The 20,871-nt window shown below is 36.6% G+C and overlaps 1 protein-coding gene across 6 annotated transcripts in view; it reads left to right on the plus strand.

The window, feature by feature from the left end:
- Positions 1-20,871, plus strand: part of gramd1bb (GRAM domain containing 1Bb) — a 123,398-nt gene that overhangs the window by 66,927 nt on the left and 35,600 nt on the right. For 3 of the 6 annotated variants that reach the window (XM_067389634.1, XM_067389632.1, XM_067389633.1), the window contains exon 4: positions 17,606-17,819. In XM_067389634.1, coding sequence (XP_067245735.1) covers positions 17,606-17,819 — 214 coding nt within the window. Of the gene's footprint in view, positions 1-6,678; positions 6,731-16,543; positions 16,802-17,605; positions 17,820-20,871 lie in introns of those variants that run through there. The other 3 variants (XM_067389635.1, XM_067389636.1, XM_067389637.1) reach the window with 2 other exon arrangements.

A 20,871-nucleotide genomic window follows, 5' to 3' on the forward strand; every position in this document is an offset into this window, starting at 1 on the left:
TCAGGAATCAGTCCCTATTATCAATAGCTGCACTGATGCAGAACAAGACCTGGCGTTGCTGCTTACTCGTTCACCTCCTTTCTTTCATATGTTCTTTAACTCCTCTCCTCCTTTGGTCATTGTTTTGTTTACGCCGTCTCTCCTGAGTGAGCGTTACACAAAAGCATTAGAGTGTTTATTCATAGGGTTCAGAAGTTTAAACATGTCATGCTTCTTTTTGTGCCCTAATTGGTCATTATTTTTATTATTTTTCCATGTTTCATGTACCAAACAATAAAAAGAATATTTTATATTGGGTTGCACAATATATTCGAAATTGTTCACCTTCTGTTCATGTTTTTATATGATGAGTCATGGTTTCCACTGACTATCTATAACTAACTCTCATCCATCTGCAGAGATTATTGAGCTTTTTTTATGAAAGAAACCTGCATCATTTTTCCTAATATCATCACAAAGCTTTTGTCACATGCAGGACTGCTAAACCTGTCAGGAGCATTTTCAGATTTCGCCTGTGTTGTGTAACTCACTGCTGGTCACATGGTTTGCCATAATTAAAAATGATAAACCCTTGTGAAAAACAAGTACGCTTCAACATAATTAAGAGTAAAAAGAGTAATTATTATGGAAATAAAATACTACCTAAGTGTGAACTGAATGTAATGTAATTGGACGCTTACTTGAATGTTATTTACAGTTAAATAAAAATGTATTATAGTTTAAATTTATATTAAATGAAATTAGTTGTGACATCTTTATACGTAATTTCATAATTACCTGTATTGTCTTTGAAATATGTTTAAAGTGTACTGTCAAATGTACTGACAATCGTTTCAACTAAAATATATTTTCATGTAATTTCTGTTGTTTTCTTAAAATATTGTGTAAAAAAATGTTGTCTCGTTCTCGTGAATTCAGTCTCGTGTCTCATCTCGTGAGCTGACTGTCTTGTCACACCTCTAGTAATATCCAATTAACACACTATACAATCAAGCAATTTGCATGTGCTTTTCTATGTTAGTTAACACATCAAAATGAACGTACTTCTTTAAAGCATGATAAAAGAATATTAAAACATAATGATTCAAAATGCACTTTAAAATAAAACTTTTGTTTTGGCAGTATTACAAAGTGCACTTTTCAAAAGTGTACTTATACTCGTTAAAGGGGGGTATCACACACAGTTTTTGCCAATCTCATGTTAATCTTGAGTATATATAGAGTAGTAGTGCATCCTTCATATCGCCGAAAAGTCTTTAGTTTTATCATATTTATAAAAGATACATACACTGTGCCGAGTCTCTCTGAAAACAGCCGAGCGCCTGGAGGCGTGTCGTGTGAGCAGAGCTAAAGAGTGACGAGCGTCACGAGCACGCGCAGCTTTGGCGTAGAGATCGGCTGCAAGCTATCAATGGTCAGCTAAGCAAATGTATTTAAACACACACAATACACCATCGCGTTATCCATGGATAACTTTTGAATCACTATAATGAATATAGCGTATAGTGAATGATGAATTTATGAATTTACTATGTTTGTGTTGTTAACATTATATGCACTTATGCGCCTATTGCCAACAAAACAGACATTTGAAGCAGTTTTACTCCCCACCTGCGGTTCTGGGATGGGATCATTATCGCTGTGACCGCTCCATCTTTCAGTTTCAAACGATCTGTAAAAACCTAGCGTGGAACTGGGCCTTGTTTATGAAACCATAAGCGCCGATCCTGAGGGCTCAAGCAGCCACGGAAAAACACGAGATATTCTCCATTTATTTTAACCAATAAAAACTTAACAGTTTCTATGGTTATTTTAATAACAAGAGCGTCAAGAGCGCATTAATGTAATGCATGAGCACAAAACTCTCAGCTCCACTGAACACTGGGTTCTTTGGGAAGCAAGGTTATCTTTCCCTCACAACCAAAAACACACTTCTTTGGTGACATTGTTGACTTTGTGAAGTCCTGTGATCTGTGCAGCGCTGCTGACGACTTCCATAAAGCCGAACGCGCATTGATGGGTGAGCTCTTGCTCTTTCTCTGGTCGACGTGTGAGCACGCACCCTTCCGAGAGAAGTGCCTGCACAAAGAAGAGTATTTTTGGCACAGAAATACTCTGTCATACATCCAACTTGTGTTTTGAAACTTTGGCCAAGTTTAGCATGATAACCCAACTCTTTAACAGTGTAAATAAGTCAGAATCCATGAAATAGCATTATACCCCCACTTAAAAGGGGGCTTTAAAATACACCTAAGTGTCCTTTTATTTTGTTTATATTATATTATCTGCAGGTACAGTATTTTAAATATACTTTTAAGACTTGAAGTACACTGCAAGTGCACACTTCTTTTTCACAGTGAAGAGATGCTTTCCGATCAATACTATAGATATGTTCTGTACAGCACTCTAGTGTGACGAACAGAGGCTGTTTTCCACCTGTTACTGAACTAGTTTCCTGTTGTACTGGTAACTGAACCCAGCTGACCAGCTCCAATGAGCTAAAATGACTCCAAGTTGTCACAAAGATAGATTTGGTTTCCTCTGTGCCATTCATTTGGCTGTTTGATTGAATTAAATGGCATTGTGTGACATCATCAGTGCTGAGTTTGCTCCAGCCAATGAGATTGCATGGTGTTGCCAATGGAGGCCACTTTTCTTGGCATTGCTGAAGTATCCATTGTATCCCATGGGAGTGATCTTGCTCATAAATGGCAGTAGCTCAAGGCTTCTGAACCATCCCGTACATGTCCCTGTTTGGACATACGGACACACACGTTGACTTCAAAGAACCGCACTGATTCTGAGATGTTAGAGAAAGGGCAGGTAATTAAAGTGATGTGGGTTGACCGCCATGGTTTGATCTTTCTAGCCACTTGGCCATTGCTCCCACTGACATGATACTATTACTTTATTTCATTTTTAGGTTACCATTTTTTTTTCAGTGTACACACAAACTATTTTTTAAAACATTCTTAAAGAAGTCTCGCATGCTCAGCAAGACTGCATATTTGATCAAAAATACAGGAAAAACAGTAATATTGTAAAATGTTTTTAAAATTTTAAAATGTAATTTTTTCCCTCTGATCAAAGCTGAATTTTCAGCATCATTACTCCAGTCTTTAGTGTCACATGATCCTTCAGAAATCATTCTAATATGATGATTTGCTGCTCAAGAAACTTTCCTTATTATTATCAGTGTTGAAAACAGTACATATATATGAAGTCAGCGAGATTTTGGAGCCTGTAAGATTTGAGTTCATCCCTATATTTTATATATTAGGCTTTTCTCCAGCGAGTGTGATGTTTCAGAAGAGCGCCCCCTGTGGGAGGGTTTTATGCCGGTCTGAGCTCACAATCATTGATGTGTGTGTTTGTGTAAGGCTGTGCATCCACGTGTGGGCTTCTTGTGTTTGTGTTAGAGGTTGTTGGTGTTTGTGTCACACCTCATCAAGCTAAGTCTAGCATTGAGCCTGTATGTGAACGTCTGCCGCTGTCACCATGGATATGGCTATGATGACAGACGTCACCAGGAACTTCCGACCCAGCCGGGTCCTGCCAAGGCCGGGTTGCCATGACAACGTTGTAAACAGAACAAAGGCAGCTGGCAACAGAACAGTGTCTCCATGCTTCAGATTCAACACTTTCAAACAAACACGTACCTTTACAGTTTTGTGTAAAAACTGTCGAATTTTCATGTTTACTCTCTTTTTCTGCAGCGCTCCAGTGTTGCTTACTTGCAGTGTTGCATCTTGGAAAAGAGGCTGAATGTTTTTTTTTTAAATTAAGTGAATGGGAAAACCTGCCTTTAGTGTGTCTGTGCATTAATTTATTGCCATTAATTTATTGCCACATGAGGCAATCAGTTTCAGGAATAATAAATCACTATTGATGTTCTGTTCAGTTCAGATCAATTTGACACCTTTGTGGCTTTAGAGAGAGATATGAGAATCCCTTCACTGGTTCTGGTAGATCTGTTTATTTTTGCTCATCGTACGTGATTATAATTGAAATTTACCTATCTTAATATGTGAAATAATAACAATAATAGTTATTATTATTATTATTATTATTATTGTTGTTGTTGTTGTTGTTACTTAATTACCCATTGTTTTTCTTGAAAAGAATAATTAGTATTGGTATTTGAAAAAAAAATAAAAAATTGTCTGCCACATCAAAGTCATTTGTTGCGTCCCAATTCGCGTACTTGTGCACTATTCTATGACGTTTTTAAGTATAAATAGTGCAGTAGTGCGTTCGCACTGAAAGTTCCAAAAAGAAAAAGTACACTTTAAATACCCGGATGGTGCACTAAATTAACGGAAAAAATGAGATGTGGAATGTTGGACACTTCATGCACTCAACTGTCACAGCTTTAATTACGTAGCAGAGGGGAATGGAGGATCGGACTCCATTGTTAAATGACAAAATAACCTCATACAATTCACGCACTACATGGATGAGTGCATAGTGCACAAGTACATAGTGTATAAGTGCATAGTGTATAGTGTGTCATTTGGGACGCAACTATTGTAATGCAACCAACATGCAGGAAGCCATTTTTTTTATCATGTGACATCAATGCTGCAAATAAATAAATAAACATTTTTATGAAATAGCATGTTTATTCAGGTCTACATGTCAAGTGGTAAAACCCTTCACCCCTGACAAAAAATAACTCATAATACTCAAAAAAATATCCACCACTGAAAAAAAAAAAAAAAGGTATAATTGTGACTTTTTATCTCGGAATTCTGAGGGGTTTTTTTTGTTTTTCTCAGAATTGCATGATATTAATTCACAATTAAAATCAGAATTGTGAGATATAAACTCGCAATTATGTGTTATAAAGTCAGAATTGTGAATTTTAAACTTGCAATTAAAGTCAGAATTGTGAGATATAAACTCACAATTGTGTTAAAGTCGAAATTGTGAGATATAAACTTGCAATTGTGTTATAAAGTCAGAATTGTGAAATTTAAACTTGCAATTAAAGTCAGAATTGTGAGATATAAACTCACAATTGTGTTATAAATTCAAAATTGTGAGATATAAACTTGCAATTATGTGTTATAAAGTCAGAATTGTGAGATATAAACTCACAGTTGTGTTATGAAGTCAGAATTGTGAATTTTAAACTTGTAATTAAAGTTAGAATTGTATGATATAAACTCACAAATGTGTTATAAAGTCAAAATTGTGAGATATAAACTTGCAATTATGTGTTATGAAGTCAGAATTGTGAGATATAAACTCACAATTGTGTTAAAGTCGAAATTGTGAGATATAAACTTGCAATTATGTGTTATAAAGTCAGAATTGTGAGATATAAACTCACAGTTGTGTTTTGAAGTCAGAATTGTGAATTTTAAACTTGTAATTAAAGTTAGAATTGTATGATATAAACTCACAAATGTGTTATAAAGTCAAAATTGTGAGATATAAACTTGCAATTATGTGTTATGAAGTCAGAATTGTGAGATATAAACTCACAATTGTGTTAAAGTCGAAATTGTGAGATATAAACTTGCAATTATGTGTTATAAAGTCAGAATTGTGAGATATAAACTCACAGTTGTGTTTTGAAGTCAGAATTGTGAATTTTAAACTTGCAATTAAAGTTAGAATTGTATGATATAAACTCACAAATGTGTTATAAAGTCAAAATTGTGAGATATAAACTCGTAATTATGTGTTATAAAGTCAGAATTGTAAGATATAAACTCGCAATTGTGTTATAAAGTCAGAATTGTGAATTTTAAACTTGAAATTAAAGTTAGAATTGTGAGATATTAACTCGCATTTCTGAGAAAAAAGTTTATTTTCCCTCAGAATTGGACTTTATAACTTGCCATTGTGAGTTTATCTTACACTTGTGAGATACAAATTCGCAATTGCCTTTTTTATTTTTTTATTTAGTGGTGGAAACAAGCTTCCATAGATATCTGTATTTTTTTTTTTACCTTGAAAAATATGTTTTAAATATGTGTACTTGTATTTATTAAAAGAGTTAGAAAATATGTTACTACTGCTTATTTGATTACATGACTTTTTATTAAATTAAAACTGAAATTAATTAAATTAGTTAAAATATTAAAACTTGTTGAAAATAGTACAAAAGTAGATTTTTTTGTATGAAACAACTGAACTCATTTTATATGAAACAAATGTAAGAGAGAGATTCTATCAACAGTGTGTTTTGTAGTGTTTTTAAGCCTGCTTGTGAATTTGTGTGTGTGTGTGTGTGTGTGTGAGGTCTGTAAAGTGAACTGAAAGCGAATGATGTCAGATCTGTTTCTTTCATCAAGACTGAATAATTAACAAGCCAACGGCTCGCAGCGCCAAGCCACCAGAATGCATCTCTCTCTCTCTCTCTCTGGCTCTAGTTCACACTAGGTTTTGTCTCTATCATTTTCTCACCTTCCTCTAGCTTTTCTCTCAGTCTCTCTCTCTCTCTCTCTCTCTCTTGTCGTTCTCCAACACCGCCTCCGAAAACAGTGTGCGAGACATAGCCATCTTCCAAGCGCTGATCTCTTAGACGTGAGAGAGAGAGAGCTGCTGCAAGCATGAGGAGAGAGGGAGAGACACTATTGCAGGCAGAGCAGTAGTGCCGATTGCTTCATCCTTCATCCGTTTGGGAATGTCCTCCCCATCTTCTGTGTCTCCATCCATCCATCTCTCATTCGCTCCAAGTGGTGCAGAGTGCAGCGGAGCTGTGATACATGGCATCCAGGTTAGTCCTGACAGACGCACATGAAGTGTGTGAATTTTTCAGCCGTTTGTGTTGTTGTGTTCAGGTCATGAGGTTGTGCATTGGTTATGTTGTGTTTGAGGCGACATAATCACCTAACGGTTTAATCCCGACGCGCTCTCGTCTTAGCCTCCTAATGCAGATTGGTTTCTTTCCGACACTTGTCCGCCTGTCTGTCTCTCTCTCTCGTGTGTCGTTCTAACGTGAGGAGGAGTGTGTGACTGTGTGTGTTTTGATTCGGCAGCAAGAATTGGGTGTGGCACACGGTGTCTGTCACACCCACGCTGTGTGTCTGTCTGTGGAGGATGAACACACACATCTGTTTACTTACAGCTCAGTACATTTCACATGGAAATATTGGCTTATGTTTAGTAAATTAGTATCTATCTATCTATCTATCTATCTATCTATCTATCTATCTATCTATCTATCTATCTATCTATCATCTATCTATCTATCATCTATCTATCTATCTATCTATCTATCTATCTATCTATCTATCTATTTTTTGGGGGGATATGATGAAGCAAACAGTAGTTGTTTGGTGTATTTTTAGTTGTTTTAGCAGCAGGTGTTGTTTACAGTTCCATGTTGAGACAGACAGACAGACAGACAGACAGACAGGTGGAGTGACAGAGGTCTGATCTTTCTCTTGGTTAAACCTGAGCTAGCGTTTTTGAGGGTACTGTATAAGATCGCACATCACTCACAATCACACACGTTGACTTGTTTTCCAGTTAAAACATTAAAACAAGATGCATTTACATTAAAAAAATAATAATAATAAAGAATATGTTTCAAATATTTGTACCCTATTGACAAAAAAAAAAAAATATTGTTTATTTCTTGTTTTAAACTTTTTTGAAACTTCTGCTTATAACAAGGGGGAAAAAAACTATTTGCTAATGGGTTAAAGGTGCCCAAGAATGCTTTTTCACAATATGTAATATAAGTCTAAGGTGTCCCCTGAATGTGTCTGTGAAGTTTCAGCTCAAAATACCCCATAGATTTTTTTTAATTATTTTTTTTAACTGCCTATTTTGGGGCATCATTAACTATACACTGATTTTGGCAGCGCCGCCCCTTTAAATCACGTGCTCCCCGCCACACGAGCTCTCGACTATATTACAGTGCATTTACAAAGTTCACACAGCTAATATAACCCTCAAATGGATCTTTACAAGATGTTCGTCATGCATGCTGTATGCATGCTTCGAATTATGTGAGTAAAGTATTTATTTTGATATTTTCATTTGATTCTGAATGAGTTTGAGGCTGTGCTCTGTGGCTAACGGCTAATGCTACACTGTTGGAGAGATTTATAAAGAATGAAGTTGTGTTTATGAATTATACAGACTGCAAGTGTTTAAAAATGAAAATAGCGACAGCTCTTGTCTCCGTGAATACAGTAAGAAACGATGTTAAATTTAAACACATTTAACAGTACATTAGCAACATGCTAATGAAACATTTAGAAAGACAATTCACAAATATCACTAAAAATATCATGTAATCATGGATTATGTCAGTTATTATTGCTCCATCTGCCATTTTTCGCTGTTGTTCTTGCTGGCTTACCTTGTCTGTGCACAGATCCAGACTTTAATACTACCTTTCCTTGTCTAATGCCTTGAACATGGGCTGGCATATGCAAATATTGGGGCGTACATATTAATGATCCTGACTGTTACTTAACAGTCGGTGTTATGTTGAGATCTGCGTGTTTTCCGGAAGTCTTTTAAACAAATGAGATTTATATAAGAAGGAGGAAGCAATGGGGTTTGAAACTCAATGTATGTCTTTCCATGTACTGAACTCTTGTTATTCAACTATGCCAAGAAAAATTCAATTTTTGATTCTAGGGCACCTTTAAGAAAATGATTTTGTGTAAAGTGTAACTTGAGAGGTTTCTTCTCGCAGCAGACTTTTTGAAAGCTGGGTGTGGGTGTGGGTGGGAGGGTGTGCGTGTTTTTGTGATTTATGAGGACACGAGTGTGTATAGGTATTACACTGGTATTACGACGTAAACATGAAATATGAGGACATTTCATTAGTCCTCATATTTAAAATAGCTTTAAAAACATACTAAACAATGTTTTATTAAAAATGTAAAAGTGCAGAATTTTTTCTGTGATGGGTAGGATTAGGTTTAGGGAGGGGGAATATACAGTTTGCATAAAAACTATTACGCCTATGGAATGTCCTCACTAAGATAGCAAAACAAACCTGTGTGTGTGTGTGTGTGTGTGTGTGTGTATACGTTTTTGTGTGTAAGTCCTGGCAGTTGGTCATTATTCACGCTCAGCCAGTACTGCAAAAAAAAAAAAAAAAAAAAGCAGCCTTCCGGAACAGCCCAGAATCCTTCCCATGGCAAACTGGACAGGGCCATTCTTCTTTGGATCAGTGACAGTTCAGAGAAGGGCTGTAGATATTTTGGGGTCCTTTGGCAATATAGTGACTCTGAGATTATTCATTTTCAGGAGTGCCTGTTTGGCCCCTATAGAGTATGTTTTTGTGGAATTTCATTAATTATTTTCTTTATTTTTTGTTAACTTGTAAATGGTACCTTACAAAAACAGTCATAATTTCCAGCAAAATATCATACAGGGGTAAGTTGGGATTTCCAAGACTGAAGAAGTCATTGAAATTTATGAAAAATCTGGAAAATGAAAGTATTTTTTGTAATGAACATTTTATGTTTCTAGTTAAATACAGCTCGAAAATATTTTTATTCTGCAAAAAAAAAAAAATGTGAATAGTAAAAGATCAAAAGTAGTTGCAATTTATAAACAACAACAAAATATTAGAACACCACCCAATGTAAGGTTTGAGCCACAGCTGCCTTAAACCAACAGTGTTGGTGATTACCAAAATAATTTTTCATGTTCCTGTATTGGTTAATCCACACCAATATGTGTAAGCTCTTTAGTCACAGTAGTGCTTCTAATGCTAAAATACAATTATTGTTGGGATGTAATGGATTCAAAGATAGATTGCAAAAAAGCAAGTCTTTGGGAACAACTAGAAACTATTTGGAAATCAATAACAACAGAGACTGTGGGAAAAGTACATAAGAACAATCCCACCAAGAACGCAAGCTGTTATCGAGGCCATACAAAATAAAAATATATAATATAAAACCAAAACAGCTGCTGGTCCACATTGACCTCCATAGTACGAAAACAAAATATTATGGAAGTCAATGTGGACCAGAAATTGTTTGGTTACCCACATTCTTCAAAATATCTTCTTTTGTGTTCAACAGAACAAAGAAACTCTTACAGGTTTAGAACAACTTGAGGGTGCGTAAATGATGACAGATTTTTTTTTTTATTTTTGGGTAAACTATCCCTTTAAGGACTGTTCCATAAACTTTTCATTGTTTATGGTTCACTGAACAAGCATGAAAAATCCGACTGCTTTGGCCAATCGATCTTTTTTTTCTATCAAAATAACCTATTTGTTCCCATCCTGAAGCTCAACTTTTTTCCTAGCCCCTCACCTTCATCAGCTCTACCTGGATCTGCTAAATTCTTCATACTTTCCTTGCAGCAACTCGTATCCTATTCACTGTGTTTATAAGCATGTTTTGGCAGTAGCCTTCACTCATGCCAGCAGCAGCAGCATAATAGATCTAGTCCACCAAGACAAAGCCTATGTACAGTCCATTCTTATCAATAAAATGCTGTTTAATTCTGTTCCCAGAGTTGTCATGATTGAAATATATAGTGAAAGTGAAAGTGACGTGATGCGTATGGTGTCCCAATACTCTGAATTTGTTCTTTAGTAACAAAGATATTACCATTTGTAAATGAATGAATGAATTAAATGTTTTTGTTGGAGAGTGTTAAGTCATGTGAGGAGAGCCGATAATTTGAGCTGTTATATTTAGCACCATACTCTGAATATTGAAAAACACCCCTGTTGCCATAGCAACATTAACACAGCAGAACTGTCACGTCATGCTCGCACAGACACGCAAATCACATATTGCAATGTTATGCACCTGTGAATCTAATTGAGTATGGATGTTTTCAGTGGACGCAGAATTTTTTCGGTTCAGACATCTTTGAGAACACCATCAAAGCACATTTCCGTGCTGCACGCCTGCGTTTGTTATCTAACATTCTGCCATCTCTCCCTCCTCATCCCTCTCCTTCCCCGTGGAGTCCAACCACTTCCAAACTTGGCCAGTCCTGCGCTGACTGTTTCTATGGAAACATATTCACTCGTGGCAGGCTACAGTGAAGGAAAAGAGCTGGTGCTGTGAGTGAATGTGCGTGCGCGTCATTCCCATTATTTAGGATGGTCTGCCCTCTCCGCTTGACTGCGTCTCACACAGACAGAAATGCGTCCTCCTTCACACATAGCTTTGAATGTGGGATGGAACGAACCACTATGAACTGATCTGATTGGTGAAAAATAAGATGCAAGAAAACAAGTCTATGCAATGTCCCTTTTCAGATAGCAAAGTAGACCTGCGTGTATTTGTATAGTTTTGCCATCATTGAGGGACCAAATGTCTCACTTGGTCAATAAAACCTGAAAAAGATAATTAAAACATGATTTAAAATGTACAATGTAAAATTAAAACTTCTAATTTGACATTATTATGAAATGCACTCATTTTAAAAGGGTACTTAAGTGTGTTAAGAAACATAGTCATGAAAGTCTCTTTAAGTACACTTAAGTAGCCTTTTATTTCATTAGAATTATTTTATCTGTAATAGTTATTTTCACAAGTGTGTAGCTATTAGGCTGCTCTTTATGCCGTTCTCCCAAGAAAGCAAAAATCTATTTTCTGTTTGTATACCGCACACTGATGTGTTTGTTCAGGGATGTCCTCATTTTTATAGCTTAGCATGAGGCTATGTCCATACGAAGCCGGAGCTTACCCTAAACCAATCTTTTTTTTTCCTCATCGCAAAAAATATCTGCATCCACACGAAACCACTGAAAAGACTCAAAACGATGTAGTATACATGCCAGACCATTATGTGGCGCTGTAATTCTGCCTCAGAAATGCACGTAAAGCAGCGAAGAAGGCTTGGAGCATGCGCATAAACCTTGCGTGCTGAATACAGACTTTAGTTTAGAAATAACACTTTATTTTGGTTCAATAGCTTCTGCAGCACGAACGCAAGCATGTAGAGTCTGCTATTGTTGTTGTTGGTGCTGTTTTGTGTGTTAGTGCGTCTGACTAGGGTCGACACGTGGGGTGATGACATCATCGCTTCAGAAATTATACGGATTGCCCCGTCCACACTATAATGCCAAGACGGCGTTTTCAATTTTTTTCCCAACGAGGCTTGTACTCATACATCAAACAAGTACGGTGGATAAGCGAACATAAACAGAAGCTCAACCGTACTTGCTTGACGTGCAAGAACAAACCTCATTGGTTCTTGCAGACGCTCAAACATGCTGCGTAACACACGAGAATGAACCTCATTGGTTCTCGCACGTCAGACAAGCATGCATGAGCTTCTGTTTACCATAAATGAATGTTTATATGTGAATAAAAGTCTAAATTTAATCTGTTCATCATATAAAGTGATCGAGTTTCTTCAGAAAACTTGGACTAAAAATGAGGATTTGTTTTACAATATCCTTATAAACTTTTTGAAGCATCAAAGTGTTAGTTGCGTAGCTGTCTATGGAGGAACAGAAATTTCTCAGATTTCATTAAAATATCTTCATTTGGGTTCCAAAGATGAACAAAAGTCTTATGGGTTTGTAACGACATGATGGTGAGTAAATTATGACCGAACTTTCATTTTTCGGCGAACTAACCTTTTAAAGGTGCTAAAGAGGATGTTTTGTTTTATACATTTTTGCAATATTACTTGAAAGTGTCTTTACTAACTGATAAAAGACTATTTATTAGGTGCACTGAAAGGAATAATATTAATATACATCATCTGTGCACGAGGTAGGGCCTTAAAAACATCAGCCAATCATTTACGCGATCATCGCGTAAACGATCGGCCCTCTGGCTTGTCAATCACTGCCGTGACGTTCCTTGTGCGAGACGAGCGCGGCTGCGCGCTCCAGTAACTTTCCACACTCCACAGGCGCCGCATGCAATGTTTTTGTCAGGAGTAACAACTGCAGATTATGAGTTACCTGCGGTGAGTCCGACATAATGAGTCCACTAACACGACACAGCGAATGCCGGTGGTAAACACTCGTGTTCCAATACCCGTGCACGAGTTTTGGGAGGCGTTCCCTCTAAATGAGCTGTGATGGAGGGGGGTTGTTCTTACGCATGCGCTCATTTAAAAAACTCACTAACAGTCTTTGGTTTCTCAGTCGACGAAAAGATCCTCTTTATCACCTTTAAGTCTTGCAAATATAATAATTTGACAAGGAAAGAAAAAAAAAACAAGAACTTTGTTCTCATATTTTAATTTTAAAAAGTTTGTGGTGTAGTTTGGAGATTGATTATCCCTTTTTGGTGGTTCCTGGCATGAAAAATCAATGAAAGCAGTGATTTGCTGTGTTACACTAGATTGCTAGACTGACGCTATGATTAGCATGCATCTTTAGAAGTGCACCTGACAGGCAGCAGCGGGCGGCTATCTCTGCTAATCACTGTCTCAGTCCTCACACACACACACCGCACTCACTCTAAAGGCCTCGCTGAAACTGTAGAATAGTGTAGTGACCTCGTTTTACAATTGTGATTGGCTAGCAGTGATGTAAGATGTTGCATAACACCCTATAATGTGACCAGGTTGCTGCCGTTCGAAGCTGGAGAGAGAGTTGAGCATCCACAGAGACAAGTCAGCAAGTTTGGTTATGTATTTAGATAAAAGTCTGAACGAGTGTATGCATGTGGAATTGTGTTTGTGCGTTAATTTAATAAGTGTGCATCTATAGTGACATCAGTCTGTCTGTGGTGAAACTTGTTTAAGGCTGTGGTGTTTTTAAAGTGGACTTATGTTGGTCAGTGGTGCTTGTGGGGGATTTTTAGTTTATTGGTGTTTGAAGTAGGCTATTTTGGTCCCATTTGAGAAGTTTAGTTTTTTTTTTTTTTTTTTTTTTTTTTCAAACTTATTTTATTTCAGTTATTTGCCAAGGCAACATTTCATTTAGTTCAAATTGAAGTACTAAAATAAATAAAACTAAAGCATATTAGAAAGATTTCTGAAGGAACATATGACACTAAAGACTGGAGAAATGATGCTGAAAATGTAGCTTTGATCACAGGAATAAATTACATTTTTAAATTTATTAAAATAGAACACAGTTATAATAATAATTACTGTAATATTGCTGTTTTTACTGTATTTTTAATTAAATAAATGCAGCCTTGGTGAGCAGAAGAAACTTCTTTCAAAAACATTAAAAAATTTAAATTTTGACAAGTAATCTATCTAGATTTTTAATAAAATGAAAATATGAAAATAAAATATAATTAAAAATATTAACAAAGCTATAATAGTAAATCAATGATACTAAAATAAGCAGTATTTTCTTTGCACAAAGTGCTAACAGTTCAATGCTATACTTTGTGCAAACAGTGGCATACCCATACTAGTGGCACATCAGTGTATTGTAGTACATTATAAAACAGTATGCAGTAAATCATATTCAGTGTATATGGTTATATTGATTAAAATCATAAATGGATGCTGCCTTATTGGGACTTGTCCCTATGCCTAAAGCCTTCCCCTACGCCGACCCCTAACCCCCTAACCATATTGAACCTGCTGATCAGTAAAGATTACTTTAACACACTTGCACAGCGCATTGAACATAATTTTTATTTGTTGAGAAATGCCCTTATAATTTTTACAGTGATCCTGCTTATTTTTCACAAATTCTTCAACCATCACTCCTTCCAGGACAGCCAGAAACCTTGGAGTGGTGATGGATGCTGGTCTAACCTTCACAGATCATGTTGCAGCAACGACCCGGTCCTGCAGATTTGCCTTGTACAACATCAGGAAGATTAGACCCTTCCTATCTGAACATTCCACACAAATTCTTGTCCAAGCTCTTGTTCTATCCAGACTGGACTACTGTAATGCTCTCTTGGCTGGCCTTCCAGCATGCACTATCAAGCCTCTACAACTGATCCAAAATGCTGCAGCAAGACTGGTCTTCAACGAACCGAAGAGAGTGCACGTCACTCCTCTCTTCATCAGTCTGCACTGGCTGCCAGTAGCTGCTCGCATCCAATTCAAGGCTCTGATGTTTGCTTACAGAACGACAGCTGGCTCTGCACCGCTATACCTTAACTCACTACTTCAGACTTACGCGCCCTCCAGAAACCTGCGTTCTGCAAGTGAACGGCGCCTTGTGGTGCCATCACATAGGGGCACAAAATCACTCTCACGGACCTTCTCCGGGACTGTTCCTGGCTGGTGGAATGACCTACCACGCTCTATCCGAGCAGCCGAGTCTCTAGCCATTTTCAAAAAAATGCTAAAGACGTATCTTTTTCGTCAGCACTTGACCCAGTAGTAGTAGCACTTACCTTGACTAATATTCTTCTCCTATCTGTGTATTTATTTATTTAAAAGAAAAAAAAAAAAAAAAAAAAAAATTCGCTATGAGCACTTTACTGACATAACTGTGACTTCACTCAGCACTTATACACTGTTGTTCTCATGTTGATTTAATTGATTCTACTACTCTCATTTGTAAGTCGCTTTGGATAAAAGCGTCTGCTAAATGACTAAATGTAAATGTAAATGTAAGTAAGCCAATGACTGTGTGGCACATGACATGCCAGACTGAGTTATAAAATGTTTATGTGGTTTTCATTGGTAGCTTTAATGATGTTTGGAAGCTCCAAAAACCTAAAAGAATGATTGACCTAATTGACCAAATGCGTGTTTCCCAGACATGAAGTGACAACAGTATCTTTCTAGAACTTTAAGTTCTTGTTATTTGCTGTTGATATTTGCTCCTTTTCTCATTTCTTAGGGTTCTCATAGTTGGTTCATCATAGTTGGGTAAATTTCTATAATGGTGAACAGAAACTAAAACGGATATAATTTTTTGTGCTCCCATTTATGGAAGCTTGTTTCCACCACTGAATAAAAAACAGGCAATTGCAACTTTTGATCTCACAATTCTGACTTTTTTCTCAGAATTGCATGATGTAAACACACAATTTGCAATTCGGACTTTATGACAACGTTTTGCGACTTTATATCACGCATTTCTGACTTTCCTCAGAATTGGACTCGCAATTGCGAGTTTATATCTCACAATTCTGATAAAAGAAGTCACAATTGCTAGGTATAAACTAGTATATATACTAGTTCTTAAAAATTGTGATTAAAAAAAAAAGTCAGAATTGCAAGTTTATATCTCGCAATTCTGTCTTTATTTCTCGCAATTTCGAGTTTATATCTTGCAATTCTGAAAAAAATAAGTCAGAATTGTGAAATTAAAAAGTCTGAATTACCTTTTTTATTTTTTATTTAGTGGTGGAAAAAAGCTTCCATACCCATTTGCTCAAATAGCAAAAGAAAAAAAAAATCCATGATAGTGTTTCCATTGCTTTCCAAAAGAAGAAAAAAAAAAAAACTACAGACTGATACCGGTGGTCAGAAGAGAGAATATCAAATTTGCCATCACTCTCCAGTCATTGTAGTAGAAACACTCACACAGCAGCGTTAAAGTCACGAAATTGAAATAATGAAGTCAAAATTGACAATTCTTTATTTATTATGAAATATTGCAGTATTTATTATACATGATTTATCCGTGCACATCATTATTTTTTTTTTTATTCATGTGCCTCGTAATCAAAATAACTTCTCCTCCCTCTTGCAGCAACATCTTGTCAGGGATGGGTGAAGGGATGAGGCGAGGACTCAACAATGCAGATATGGGCTTTTTATTAATCAAAAAATAAAACAAAACAAACAAAAACTACCCTGTGGGGGAAAACATGACTGGCTGGACTAGGCAAGGCAAGGCAGGACAAGGCAGGAAACAACAGGGAGCAGGTAAACATGATGCACTTACGACAACGATCTGGCCCTGGACTGAAAACACAAGGAGAATAAAAAGGGAGAGCAAACAAAGCAGGTAACGAGGAAGGACAAGTGGGGCAAATGAACCAATGATCAGATAATCAGAAGAGTGGGGTTAGATAATAGACAGGAGAGCACATGGCACATAGAAACAAACATGACAAAGAAAACACAGCCATGTGCTACACAGAACACAACAACACATGCGGTCAGAAGAGCGTACGGCCAGAGAGAAGTCGAAAACGCACGCGCACACAATGAGAACAGAGCACACCAGATTGAGCGAATGCTCATCCCGTGCGCTCAACAACAAACACGTGGAGCATGAATGCCCGACACAGAACCGAAACCAAACCAGACCAAAGTGTCAGGTTCCAAACACCACGCTCCACTCACAAAACGGCAGAACGTACGGCCCGAGCGAACTCGGAATCGCACGCTCACAATGACGAGACAGTAGGAGTGTCAGGGCTCTGTCACCAAACACCAATAAACCAGACCGATATGACAGAACCCTGACACATCTCTTCTCTGGCTGGACAACCTGTCACTCACATGAGATCCACCAATAGCAAACCACAACCATCCAATCAATTCCCCATGGAAATGTAGTCCCGCCCTACATTTTTTTCTTGTTTGAGAAGCCATTTCACGCTGATGTACTTCACACAGGCTATCGCAACTTCTGTTTAATGCCGATTTTAACTAGTTTTCTGTAATTTAATGCCAATTTCACACAAAGTACAGTGTTATAAATGTTTTTATTTTATTTCATAAATGTATTTTATTTTATAAATGTTAATAACTGTGTAAATGTGTCTGTGAAAAGAGTTCATTGTCTTCTTCTGTCTCTCTCCAGCACTGCCAGTAACTCTAACCGGAGTTCCCCTGCTTGCTCTCCGGTTCTGCGGAAGCGTTGTCGCTCTCCGACTCTGCAGAACGTCGAGACAGACAACATGGTGGAGAAAGGCTCAGAACAGTCCGACACATCCAAGTCCCCCTCCACCCCTGAGCAGCTGGTCACACGCACCTTCTCCGGTCAGTCCACACGCAGCGGGGGCAAGAACTCCAAGGTATGTCCTTCTCATTCAGCCCCACCTGTTGATCTCCTCTTTGGTTCTCCACCAACCCCAGTCATTCTACAACATCACCTCTACTGGCAAAAACCTGCTGTGTAGTGGATACGATGCACTTCTAAATATGTGGAACAGCCTCGTCTGAGATCCAGGGTCCTATCTCGTGTTGTCCAATCATAGCATGTGTCCAACCCATAGACTCTGATTTGGAAGTATTGAGATTGTCTCTTACTCAGCATTCTTTGGCCATTGATACAGGCACGCTGCTTTTAACCCATACTTTTTTCATCATTTTACAATAAAGTGTTTTTGTAAGTAATCTGTGCCATGCAGGTCTGTAAATTGTTTTAAATATTTATTTTCACATTGAAATTATGTTCAATGAAATTGTGTTTTGTTAGGGTGACAAAAAGGGGTAAAAGTTACATTTTTAGTCTGGTGACTGGTCGGCGTCGGCGGTCTAACAGCACTCGTCAATGACAAAATGATTGAGATAGCCAATAAAATTAAAGTAGGCGGGGTTTTCTGTTCACAGAACTAGATAGTGAGGTAAGATGTAAATAGAGGGACATTTAATACATGTCAGCTCTTTTGCGATAAAAATATTAAAAGACTGACAGTAACATCCAGTGATGCAAACTACTTGAATTTTTCTCAATTATGGCCATTTTGAATTGAAAATATGCATTTAGGCTACATGACTCATGTAATTCCTAACTGAGTGTGACGAGACAAGAAACACTTCACGTTTTTGACATATTAGGCATACGAATAAAAGTACATGTATGCATATTTTAACACAAATTAATGCTAATATTATTTGCACATAATTAAAAAAATGATTATTTACTAACTAAAATTAGACCTAGAATTTCCTTCACTGTTCTGTTTATGTATGCCTTTTTTAAATATATATATATATATATATATATATATATTTTTTTTTTTTTTTTTTTTTTTTTTTTTTTGAGAATGAAAGGAAACAGTGCCATTTATTATAGAAAATGGCAGGAAAATGCTGGTATTTATTTTTTGTCATTTCTTTTGAAAGAAGTCTTGTATGTTCACCAAGGCTGCATGTATTTGGTCATTAAAAAATATTGTGAAATATTATTACTTTTTAAAATAATAATTTGAGCTATTAAAATGTAATTTATTCCTGTGATCAAAGCTGAATTTCACATCATTACTCCAGTCTTCAGTCACATGATTCTTCAGAAATCATTCTAATATGCTGACTTGCTGCTCAAGAAAGTTGTATTATTATTATCAATGTTGAAAACAGTTGTGCTGTTTTATATTGTTTTGAAAATCTTGATTGATTTTAATGCATCCTTGCTGTATAATATTAATGTCTTTAAAAAAAAAAAAAAAAAAAATTATATATATATATATATATATAAAAATAGTAAAATCGATCAAAAAATGTGACTACGTTAGACAGGCATTGTCCGGTTAGCCCCTGCTGGTAGATATAATTACACCATGTGTTTTCAGTCATTCAAAAACAGTTCTGTTTGTCTGCCGTGAATGCTTATGGACAGATTTATATTACAAACCTCTTTGATGGAGACACATATAACAAATGACTTCATGACCTGGAGATATATGTTAATATTTTTAAGAAACGCTAATAAATTGAGCTAAACAATATATGATTTGTTTATGCAGCTTTCTATGCCAGACATCTCAAAAATCACATTCACATGTGGGAATGCATGAATGGACGTGTGGATAGTGTGAATGGAGGAAATTCTGCCGTAATGTGAAATGATTTGTAAAAAAAAAAAAAAAAATGCAGATTAGCTCACGTCATCATTCTGTCTCATTTCAGCTGTTACAGTCGCTTGTTCTTCCTGTTTTCTTTCATTTTGTCACTCACTCTGCTGTTTTTTTTCTTTCTAGAGTCCAATACTTTTGCTGATGTCATATAAAATGTCTTTGATCTAAACTTGACTATCATGTTCTTCTCACTGTTTGTGGTTGTTCTGATTTGTGTTCCGTTTTCTGATTTCTGTTTTTCTCCTCGATGCATGCTAGTCTCACAAGCGACTTTCCAAAGTAAGCATTTCTCTCTTCTGTTCTGTATTCACTCAGTCTCTCGCCCTAATTTACACCCGCTGTGTCTGCATACCTCCTCCAGTGATCTGTTTCGCTGTTATTGATTTGTCTTGTCTGACTCTGCCTGTTTGTGTGAATGCAAGTGTGTGTCCAAGTGTTTGTTTAAACAAATACACAGATTCCTTTCTCTCCATCCGCTTTCCTGTTAGCAGCTGTATTTGTCACCTATGAATCATTTATTCTGCATAAGAGTTTGATAAAGAGAATGTTAAAGAGATGAAGAATTTGACTTTGGCCTGCACAATAATGGTTACATGATTGTTTATTGTTATTAATATTTAATTGTTCTCATTTGAGAAATTTCTTTGGTTTCACTTTATTTTAAGGTGACGTTGTTACAGTGTAATTACACAAATAAGTACAGAGTAATTTTAATTAAAGTACGTGTACTTATTTAGGGTTATTGTGTGGTTTAAGATTAGTTAATTATGCATCATTTACTGTTATTTCTGGAGGAAGTACATGTAAGATGTGTAACCACGTCCCCCTAAAATGAAGTGTTACCATTTCTTTTTAGATTTCATTAGAATTATTGCAACTGAACATAAGCAAAAAATCAAGAATCATACGCATGGTTTATTTTACCTCATCTAGTTTATTATATTTATCATGTACATTAATACATTTTCTACATTATGAAAATTAGTAAACCCTTAAAGGGGACCTATAATGCAAAATGCAAAAGTGTGTGTAAACAACCAGCCTATAATGGTAAAAATCCACCCACTCCTTTTTTTTTATAATCCCCATAAAACAGTGGTCTCAAACTCAGTTCCTGGAGGGACCTGCAGAGTTTAGCTCCAACCAGCTCAAATTCACACCTGCTCGGAAGTTTCTAGTAATCCTAAAGACCTTGATTAGCTGGATCAAGTGTGTTTAAGTAGGGTTGGAGCAAAACTGTGCAGGGCTGTGGCCCTCCAGGAATTGA

This window comes from Chanodichthys erythropterus, chromosome 7 (assembly GCF_024489055.1).
Source record: "Chanodichthys erythropterus isolate Z2021 chromosome 7, ASM2448905v1, whole genome shotgun sequence".
In the NCBI taxonomy this organism is placed as follows: Eukaryota; Metazoa; Chordata; class Actinopteri; order Cypriniformes; family Xenocyprididae; genus Chanodichthys; species Chanodichthys erythropterus.